The sequence below is a fragment of the Takifugu flavidus genome, unplaced genomic scaffold (genome assembly GCF_003711565.1).
Source record: "Takifugu flavidus isolate HTHZ2018 unplaced genomic scaffold, ASM371156v2 ctg357, whole genome shotgun sequence".
NCBI classification, from domain to species: domain Eukaryota; kingdom Metazoa; phylum Chordata; class Actinopteri; order Tetraodontiformes; family Tetraodontidae; genus Takifugu; species Takifugu flavidus.
Window position 1 is genome coordinate 1 of NW_026621983.1, and position 9,214 is coordinate 9,214.

Here is a 9,214-nt window from a genome sequence, read left to right on the forward strand (position 1 = left end):
AGAGATCTCCTTCAAGCTGGGGGAGGAGTTTGATGAAACCACCGCCGACGACAGGAACTGTAAAGTAAGAACAAACACTTTCAATCATCTCAGATCGGCATATTCCGGAGTAATCAAGATTAATTGGCCACACTTTTCAGTACGGTCACCATGTGTTGTGTCTCTCAGTCTACAGTGTCTCTGGAGGGAGACAAGTTGGTCCACGTCCAAAAGTGGGACGGCAAAGAGACCACGTTCGTCAGAGAGATCAAGGACGGCAAGATGGTCATGGTACGTTTCTGTCTAAAGTGAACTATGACATAAATAACATCTAAAAGTATAGCATCATGGAACGTAGGCCCAACTACTTTGTTTTTTAGTGTTGTTCAATATGAGGGATTACACTGTAAAACAAGAACACTTACTAAGCTATAATTTAATGGTCTACTTTATATTTTTTTTCTGTGTGATTTCTGGGCAGCAGCAAAATCAACACACATGTAGAAATACACATTCCCACATGTCCAGTCAAATCCCGAATCAAAACAGACATTGACGAGGCCCTGGAGGGACTCCCAGGTAGCAACTTAAGTGTGAATGTGATGGAACTAAATGTAACATGAAGATTCAAAGTTGTTAAAGCAGAAGTGAAAGGGGATGGGTTTCCAAAATGGTATGTAAATGTGTAAGTGTTGCCTGGAATAAGATCCCAAAAACTTTCAACATTCCTATTCCTGAAGTAAACACAAAATGTTGATGAAGATTGTGCAGGAAGTTGTCTCAGTGGTGGACAGTGGTGATGCTGAAGGTGACTGTGGTGGTACCGGTCCAACCCCTGCTTGGCCACATTATGCACAAAATCCCTGGACTGGTTCTTAAGGAACTTCTCAAATTTCTTGAAGGCTTTTTTGTTCGTCACAAACCAGTCCTGCATAGGGCAGAAATGCAAATGTTAGGAGAAAACCCGCCGTGCATCACAGGACGGCGATCAGAGCAGAACATCCGATACCTCCGAGTGGATAGAGTTGATGTGGTATTTGACTCCACTTTCAGAGTTGAACTCTTTATTGCAGATCAGACACCTGTACTTTCCTCCTGCCTCAAATTCACCCTGAGATCACAGGAAATACCATCACTCGGAATGTCAGCCACAAAAAATGATTCATCAGACGTGTGAACAATCTTCAAGCGTCCCAGATCTACACCAGGCAGTTCCTGCTTCTGTCCACAGACCAGGGTCACTCAGGGATGTTTCAGAGTTAAAGAAAGATGCCGACGTACCTTCGTACACAGTCCCAGATGAGCCTTCAGCCCCGACACACTGGTGTAGGTGGAGCAACAACCCTGCAACAGTTACCAGCAGCTTCAGTTACAGAAGGAAATAACCCAGAAAGAAGACATTTTTAGAATATCCAGAAGATTATAAACTGACCATAAATAGGTCTTTTTGTTCCATTAACGGCACACATTAATCTGCAGTTCCACTGTCAAATGTTGGGAACATGTGATCAATAACTGATCACTGTTGATTCTCTGCATCGGTCTGTGGTCCAGCTCATGTTGGCAGACTTATCAAGTCCAGTAAAAAGAACCCTCCAGAGATTTTGTGCGATGTCATCATGAAAACATGTGTTTCTTCCTAACAATGACTGTTTTTAGACTGCCAGATTATAATAGAACGTTTTAGGCAGATTATTTTGAGGGTGTCTGTGGATCAATCTGATTAATCACAAATCAGACACGGGACCCAGCAATTCAAGTGTTCTTCATTCACATCAGAGATAAATGAAAGGTGGATAAAAGGTGGATGTACTGTGCACATTTCTGTACAGCAGAGCTCCCAGGCCAGACTGGAGCCTGCAGGCAGCTCAGGGGGACTTCAGTGAATACCTGCTCCCTCTCTTTCCCACTTCCTAAACCCCTGAAGTGGGTCAGCAGCTTTAATTTTCTGTCACTGTTCTTCCATTAATGCATTTATACATTTTTTATGGCCCTTTTGAGTTTAAGATGAAGCATCTTCTACCTGGTTGGGACATTTGACCTTCCTCCGCAGCTTCACCTCATTCTTCCACTTCCTCAGCACATCTTGGCTGAAGGCGGGCAGGCCCGGCCGGGCGTACTTCAACTAGGAGACATAAAAACGTGAACGAGCACAACAGAATGTCCCGCGTCTGTCCTTCCAGATGTCCTCACCTTTTTATCATCAGGCACCAGGTCCGACTGAAACTTCCTCTTGGGCCAGTCTTTGGGCAGCTCATTGTTGGCGATCTCAGCCAGGTGAAAGTTGGCCACCTGGGCCGAGGCTCGCTGCACCCGACCACTGGCCGTCCTCTCCGGGTTGGCCTCACTCTGAGCATTCTGGGCCTCATCTTCATCGCTCTTCAGCGGCATCTGTGAAGGTGTTGGGTGGAAGGAGAAAATAGCATCCATACATTATTATATCATTCTCATTTGTTACTTTATATTCACTGTTTTTTTAATGTTGTGTTGATTAGGTAAATACTATCATATAAAAAGGATATTTGGTTACTGGCATCACTTATTTCACTATCATTTTACGGCAATTACCATTTATAACACCACTTCTATTGCTGTTTTAATTGTAAATGGTGGTAGAAGTGGTGCAAGTAATGACAGAAACCCGGGTTGATGTCATTTAAATTGGAATTCTCACACTATATTATTACTTATCTTTCATGCACTTCTTGGACCTTCAGTCCTCATACCTCCTGCCATACCTCCTACAGAATTTATTTGGATTACATACATTTGGAAATAAGCAGAGTCCTGCAGAGCGCTGACTTATTATTATTCCGTTTACAGGAATCACTGAACTACTGCTCATAAGTAGTCAGATCTTTGTAACTGAAGGTGAAAATCCCATTGTGACGTCGCTGACCTGGTCTTGAAGCTATTTGCATGTGCCTGAGAGCACAAGTGGCGTTGGGTGCTGTGACTCACAGGAGCGTGCTCCGATCTCAGGTGATACTCCAGACCCGCTTTGGACTTGTAGGGTTTCCCACAGTGGGAGCAGTTGAGCAGCAGCTTCTCCAGCTCAGACTCCTGCTTCCCACACTTCCTCATGTGGTACACGTATCCCATGATGCTGCTGAATGCCGCGTTGCAGCCCTGACAGAAAAGTTGAAGGTTGGAGCTCCTCATCCTGATGCATCTCACCACAAACAGCTAGTTTACCTCTTTGGAGCATTTTAACTTTCCGAGTCTCTTCAGGATTTTGCGTAGTTTCTCTTTGATCACACGATCGTCCAGGTCCTTGGCGTCATTTGACAAGGGCTAAAACCAGTTTTAATGAAACTATTAGGAGAGAAAGAGTGAAATAGAAGAGGTCTGGAGGTCTGACGGTCGTTACCAGGTGGCTGTGGTCGGCCATGATGTGATACTTCATCCCTGTGGACGACTTCAGCTGCTTCCCACAGTGCTGGCAGGTAAAAGGTTGCTGCACATCAGGTTAAATAAAAGACAAACTTAATCACCAACTAATTAAATCACCAATTCTTTAAAAGGCCTCCCTAAAAAGGCCTTATTTGAATAAATGTGGGCTGATGTTTGTGTTAGCGGCTCAAGCTCTGATTCTCTGTAGTGTTTGGCTGCTCAGGGCTCACCTGTCTGCAGTTCTCCATGTGCTTCTTCAGACCTTCAACCGTCTTCCTGCTCACACTTTTACACTTTGGACAACTGACTCTGCCTTTGGCCACAATCTGGATTTGCCAGCGCTCCTCCTCACTTCCTGGAAAAGCAAAAAGAAGAAAGTTGTTTTTTGAGCGATAATGTTGGGGTAATTTTTGGAATTCGTGAAGTCGTAACACGTGTTCCCTCTCTCCACCTGCAGGGTAGGTAGGAGGATCCTTTTTGATGGAGCTGACGGGGGGTTTCTGCTCATCGCTCCGATGCAGTGTGGACCCTTCACAAACACCGGCTCCATGCAAACCTGAAATAACATACCGATCCAGTTCCTGTCATTTAATCTAAAAAATAAAAGCATGTGGCGAGGAAGAAAAAGAAATAACACTGGTAAATTCAGATTTCTTTATTTTTTTTGCTCAGGTCAACTTTATTGTCCAGCAACACATTTATATATTCTTGGATGGCTTTCACATGACACACATGTGAGACTCTTTTCATGTGTTTGTGTATGTGTGTGTGTGTGATGTGATGAAAGCCATCCAGGTGTTTTCTGTGTTTTTGAGGCACATGACATGTCTACTAATGATGGTGGGATGGTTGATGACCACCAAAGCAATCAGGACAAAACAGTGAGGGGTTTTACTTACGAGGTTGTCTGACCCCTGGAGGCCAAGAGGAGTCAGGAGGGGGGCTCTGCTCCACAGATCCTCTCTGGACTTTCTTCATGTTCAACTCTACACAGAACAAACAGAGAATGAGGTCACTCAATGAGCGTTGGACCAAAATACAGTTTGAAAACTATTTATTAATCTAGAAGTCTTTCAATATGAAATGCGTGATTGATAAGAGCCCACCAGGTCTCCATATGTGCTCTCGGTCTCTGCTGGTCTCACTCCAGGTTTGGTCCTGGTTTTGACCGGATCCCCAGACCTGCTCTGTCCCCGAGGAGCCCTGACCCCCTGCTGGATCTCTGTCTGCACCCCAAGCCTGATTGTGGCCTTCGTCTCCATCAGATACCCAGTCCTCCACAGGACCTTGTTCCTGACACACCACCCATACTGTTTCCACTCCGTCTTGTTCTTGGCTCCTGCCAGGAATCCATGTCTGGTCTGGAGGGAAGTGACCTACCCGGTCCCTGCCGGAGTTCCACATCTGGTCCTGGGTTTGATCTCCACCTGTGGCCACGGGGTTCCTCCTGTCCTTCCTGATGTTACAGTTCTTACCCTGAGGCAGGTGCTGCTTTTTGCTTGTCTCTGGACCCTGAGTCCACACATTTTTTGCCCTCAGTCTTGGAGAGAGCCGCGGAGTAGGTGGAGCCATTGACCCAGGGTCAGTCCCATTAGAAAGTCCTCCTGATGACTTCACCGAGCAGCTGCTGGTGGGGTGATCTACTGCTTCTGTGGCAAGATCGTTGAACCTGTTTCAGAGAAAATGTATCCATTATTTTTATTATTGTTTCAAAGTGATGAGGTGACTTCTTGAAGTTTCTCACCTGAACAGTCTATCTGCGGCTCATCAGGTGTTTCTTACCTTTTTTTGCCGTAAGGTCTTTTCATCTTTAGAGGCTCGTGGGATTGAGGCTCATCATTCTGCAGGACAGAAATAGATGATGCCTCTAACCGGCCAGTTTCACAACAGCAAAACAGCATATTCAGTGAACGAGTTCATCCTTACTTTGACTAATCCAACTGAATTCAGTTCACAGGTTCTCTGTGGCATCCGTTTAGAAGCTGCAGGAGAAACTAAATTGAGGTAAAAAGGGAAAAAAATACATGTATGAAAATTAACGGTTTGATTACCTGGACACGGTTCACCACTTTTAGATTGTGACTTGACACATTTCTTCTTTCTGAGCACATATAATGGTGACATATCCTCCCCGCTGTGAGAAGGGTCCATTCCAGGTGCACAAACACCATGTGGAAGCTATGGCTGTAAAAACAGGACAGAAAACATCGACATACGTGACCTCTTCTGCTGTAAGGTTATCTGTGCATGGAGGGATATATATTCATCTGTGGGTGGAAAATTGAAACCTCTTAAAAAGTGAACTTAGAATATCCTGAAATGTAAGCTGCCATTTCCGTTGGTTGGGTCCTTTGCAGCTAGACTTGTTTATCAGTCAGTAGCTGGTAAAGTGACGTAATAATGCAACGTCACAATAATGCGACGCAGTGTTGAAATGTTTCATGATGCAAATAAAGCACAAGTCGTCTCTCCTCGTGTGTAATTTGGGCTTGCTCGCATTAGAAAAAGAGCAAAGATTATATTTAGTGGTCAGAAATACGAGCAGACGTTGAAGGCAGCAGCAGCCAGCAGGTGGGCGTGTCCTCCCGCGAGCAGTCTCCGGTGAGAGGTCGACAGCATCAGCGGGCAGGTCAACATTTTCATTAAAGTGATCCAACTTTGGCCAGATTTCAGCACTATTGAACACGTTTTTCATGTTTAATTTCTACGAATTTACCTGTAATCTTGGGCCAAAAATCAACGTGAGTGGTTTTTAGATTTAACAAAAGAAGGTTTTTTATGAAAGATTATTTTCTCTACAGTCTATCGCTTGGCAGTTTTAAAACACAAATTTTGTTGAATTTTATGCTGTCATCCTCCATCTGTGTTCATGTTTATCATCATTGCACTTACTCTGTAATGTCATCAACAGGAAAGTAAAGGCCAGTCACATCCAGGAAGGAGCTCTGTTTTCTCTGGTAAGTGTGTGGCAGATCAGCCAGGAGGACTTCAAGGACATTATCATCCAGGAACGTAAGTAAAAATGATGAATAAAGACGGAAAACCCTTGTTGGTGTGAGGCTGTAAACGTTCCCGTTTTTCTGTTAGTTGGGATGTTTCTGCTGTGTTGTGGGTGGGACTCCATGTTCTAGGGCTGATGTTCATGTTATCTCTTCATTTAATTAAATTTGCCTCCATCTTTTTTTCTCTGTAAACAGATGGACCACACCACTGGTGAGCGCACAAATCAATTCATAACCCCACAACATACCAGCTGTGATGCTTTAAGTATACACAGAATAAAATAAAGCTCCATTACACCTGAAGATAAATGCAATGTTTTATGTTTGTAATATTATAAATCAGCTTTTAGAACACGAATGACAATGAAAACTGAACCTCCTCAATAAAATCATTTTCCTGTCAAAACTAAACTGACATTTTAGTTTGAAGCAGACATTTAGGATGGGTGTGTATTCTTGAAGAAAATAATCAACAAAATGAGCAAAAATCTGTGTTTTCCAAAGCCTCACCGCTGCATCTCTCATCCAGCCAAACGGCCTTCTCTGTTTTTAGTGACTTGGAAAAAGTTTTATGTCCACCTGGCGGGCTGCACTGGTGGGGCTCATCTTCCCATTGTGGACCTCCTGAAACAGCTGAACCAGAGTGAGGTTTTCTCTCCAGAAGAAAGTGATTACATCGTGGTTTTCTGTCCTGTGAGGTCACACATTAGGACTGACATCTCTGTAGCCTTGGAGACTGTTCCAGGTAACCCTTCTTTGTGTCCTGCTCCTCTTATTTGTATGATTTTTCAACCAACATTTGGAACATTGTGTGTTTTCTTGACTGCGAACAGAATAAAACCTGACCGTCTGCAACTCCTTCTTCCTTCAGCCTTGAAACCGACAATCCTGGTGGTGCTGCATCACACCTTGACCCTAATTCTGTTGAAGCTGACAGCAAGAGGCAGGTGTGCAACCGCCTCCCAGACCTCCTGCTCACCGTGGACTGTCTTTTCAACGAGGGCAAACTCCTCAGCAGCAAACACAATAAAGCGGCTTACATGGAGATCATCAAGCTCATCGCCACATCTTACCAGGGTTACGCTAATAAGGTAAAGATGGCACATTTCCTGCCACTGTCTCCTCTTAAATGCTTCTGTTTCACACTAATCTTTGTCCTCCGCACTCCTGCCTGCTTTCTGGACATCACTCTTTATGGTAAGCCATGAACTCCTGACTCAGATAAATTCAGTCACTCTGGATGTAAATATTGAAACAACAGCATTTATTTGGACGTTGACAGTCTTTAATCCATGTAGTGTGTGTGCATTTAGTTACTATTATAGCTGTATTTTTGTTGTTGTGATTACTTCATTAGTACTTGTTTAACAGTTATCTAAACAGATCACAGCTTCCCTTAAATGTGTGTAGATTAAGGGAAATGCTGCACACAAACCTTCATTAAAACTGGAGCCACAACTGTCTCACAACTGTCTAGCCTGGCTCCCAGAAGTTTGATTCTCGTTTGTTTCATGGTTCCTGAGCTAATCTAATCGTCCTCATTGATGTCTGTTCATGCCGCCCAGCCTGCTCCTCTTCCATCCTGTTTCTTCTGCCGCCTGCGCCTCTTGGTATTTTTTCCAAAATCTTTGACAGTACCGTAAATGTACCTTGCTCCAACTCAAGCCAGTAGTGTGTATCTGCTTTTGGGGTCTAGATTCATGTCTGCAGTTCGCCACAGAAGGTTCCTGCTCCAGAACTGTGCGTCAGTTTCACTCCTGTTCTTCATCAGCTGGTGATCAGGTGAGAATCTTCTCGTGCCTCATGTTAATAACTAAGTTATTGAAAGTGACTTCAACACCCTCTGCAGGAACCATCTCATCTGATACTCAGCAGAACTTAAAGGTTGTTCAGTGTTTCCTTTTTAAATGTGTCTCTGCGGTTTTGCTGATCTCATCCTGGCTGCAGTTGCTAAAAACACATCAAGCTCCTTGTTTTTGTGATTTTCTTCTTCACTGAGGTCTCTTTTACTGAGCAGTTCCTTCAGCTTCTGCCCTGGACTCCATCGTGCTGTTTATGGGACTGGCTGAACTCTTCCTCATGACAGTGATAACTGTTCTGTTATGATCCTGTGTCTGATCTGTTGTGCTCTGTTTGTCCACTAGGGGTCGTGGGGGACTCATCTGTTGTGCTGGCTGCCTCCACACCTGCAGCTAATCGGTCTTTTGGCAGGCCTCTTAAGCAGCCGGCACCAGCCAGTACTCGTGGAAAACTGAGCTTTGATTATTAGCGTTCCTGCGATTGACTGTGTTCCTTTTGTTTTAGGTCACCACCGTTCCGAGGAGCACTTCCTTGCGTTTGGCTTGGCACTTTGTTCACTGGCGTCACCATTGATGGCACGTGCACTGTGTAAATATTTTGTAAATAAACTGTAGATCACCGACGTGGCCTTTGTCTGTCTTCTTGGGTCCCTGATGACCAAGTTTTATTGTCCTGTGCTCCTCCGTTAAACGTGTTGCTGGATCTCCTCACAATAGTTGACCTTCCACTGAACTCCAGATACGTAGGTCGGGTCTTTCCGGGCCACTTTAATCTCTTATCTGCAGAATCTCCTTCCTCTGGGTGGCTGAAGGCCTCTAGTTTTAGCTCTACATATTCAAACATCCCTTCTGATGCTGGAGCACCTGTGGTGATTCTACAGTTGAGTCACTTAGAAAGTTGTTACTGATAAAAGAGAAGCTGCGCTTCATCGTGACGGTTCAGGTCAGGAGATGAAGATGAGCCCATACTGAGAATGAGGGAATGATACAGTTCTCAGTAGTTCCTCACAGCTCCGCTGCTGTCCACATTCATCACAAAAC

General features: G+C 44.4%; 2 protein-coding genes across 17 annotated transcripts; one reads left to right on the top strand and one right to left on the bottom strand.

The window, feature by feature from the left end:
* Positions 1–400: 400 nt before the first annotated feature.
* Positions 401–5,582, bottom strand: LOC130520364 (zinc finger protein 512-like). Of its 5 annotated transcripts, none has more exons than XM_057024068.1 (15): positions 5,424–5,582; positions 5,299–5,354; positions 5,155–5,213; positions 4,479–5,041; positions 4,272–4,358; positions 3,824–3,928; positions 3,603–3,727; positions 3,350–3,436; positions 3,175–3,273; positions 2,941–3,108; positions 2,173–2,370; positions 2,003–2,104; positions 1,261–1,323; positions 989–1,090; positions 401–907 (listed from the first exon to the last, which is right to left on the bottom strand). In XM_057024068.1, exons 1-15 carry the CDS (start codon positions 5,521–5,523, stop codon positions 416–418), a joined length of 2,406 nt encoding a protein of 801 aa, XP_056880048.1. In that variant the 5' UTR covers positions 5,524–5,582; the 3' UTR covers positions 401–415. The 5 variants fall into 5 exon arrangements, with proteins under 5 accessions (XP_056880048.1, XP_056880049.1, XP_056880050.1 ...); XM_057024069.1 differs by having other exon boundaries at positions 5,117–5,213; positions 5,424–5,529; XM_057024071.1 differs by lacking the exon at positions 401–907 and adding an exon at positions 1,412–1,463 and having other exon boundaries at positions 1,071–1,090.
* Positions 5,583–5,969: 387 nt separating this feature from the next.
* On the top strand, positions 5,970–8,796 carry LOC130520365 (uncharacterized). 12 transcript variants are annotated; one of them, XM_057024077.1, is made up of 9 exons: positions 5,970–6,001; positions 6,284–6,384; positions 6,570–6,585; positions 6,904–7,119; positions 7,246–7,465; positions 7,577–7,616; positions 7,940–7,984; positions 8,071–8,156; positions 8,679–8,796. In XM_057024077.1, exons 3-9 carry the CDS (start codon positions 6,570–6,572, stop codon positions 8,764–8,766), a joined length of 711 nt encoding a protein of 236 aa, XP_056880057.1. In that variant the 5' UTR covers positions 5,970–6,001; positions 6,284–6,384; the 3' UTR covers positions 8,767–8,796. The 12 variants fall into 12 exon arrangements, with proteins under 12 accessions (XP_056880057.1, XP_056880060.1, XP_056880056.1 ...); XM_057024080.1 differs by having other exon boundaries at positions 6,928–7,119; XM_057024076.1 differs by having other exon boundaries at positions 5,979–6,113.
* The last annotated feature ends 418 nt before the right edge of the window (positions 8,797–9,214 follow it).

What these genes read in the sequence shown, in the direction of transcription:
- LOC130520365 (XM_057024073.1), top strand. Translation starts at nt 6,066, where the DNA reads ATGTTTAATTTCTACGAATTTACCTGTAATCTTGGGCCAAAAATCAAC. An exon ending in TAAATTCAGTCACTCTGGAT is followed by an intron (nt 7,617 to 7,939) that starts GTAAATATTGAA and finishes CATGCCGCCCAG; the next exon opens with CCTGCTCCTCTTCCATCCTG. An exon ending in TCTGCCGCCTGCGCCTCTTG is followed by an intron (nt 7,985 to 8,070) that starts GTATTTTTTCCA and finishes TTTGGGGTCTAG; the next exon opens with ATTCATGTCTGCAGTTCGCC.
- LOC130520364 (XM_057024068.1), bottom strand. Translation starts at nt 5,523, where the DNA reads ATGGACCCTTCTCACAGCGGGGAGGATATGTCACCATTATATGTGCTC. An exon ending in ATTCAGTTGGATTAGTCAAA is followed by an intron (nt 5,214 to 5,298) that starts GTAAGGATGAAC and finishes TCTGTCCTGCAG; the next exon opens with AATGATGAGCCTCAATCCCA. An exon ending in AGTTAAAATGCTCCAAAGAG is followed by an intron (nt 3,109 to 3,174) that starts GTAAACTAGCTG and finishes CTTTTCTGTCAG; the next exon opens with GGCTGCAACGCGGCATTCAG.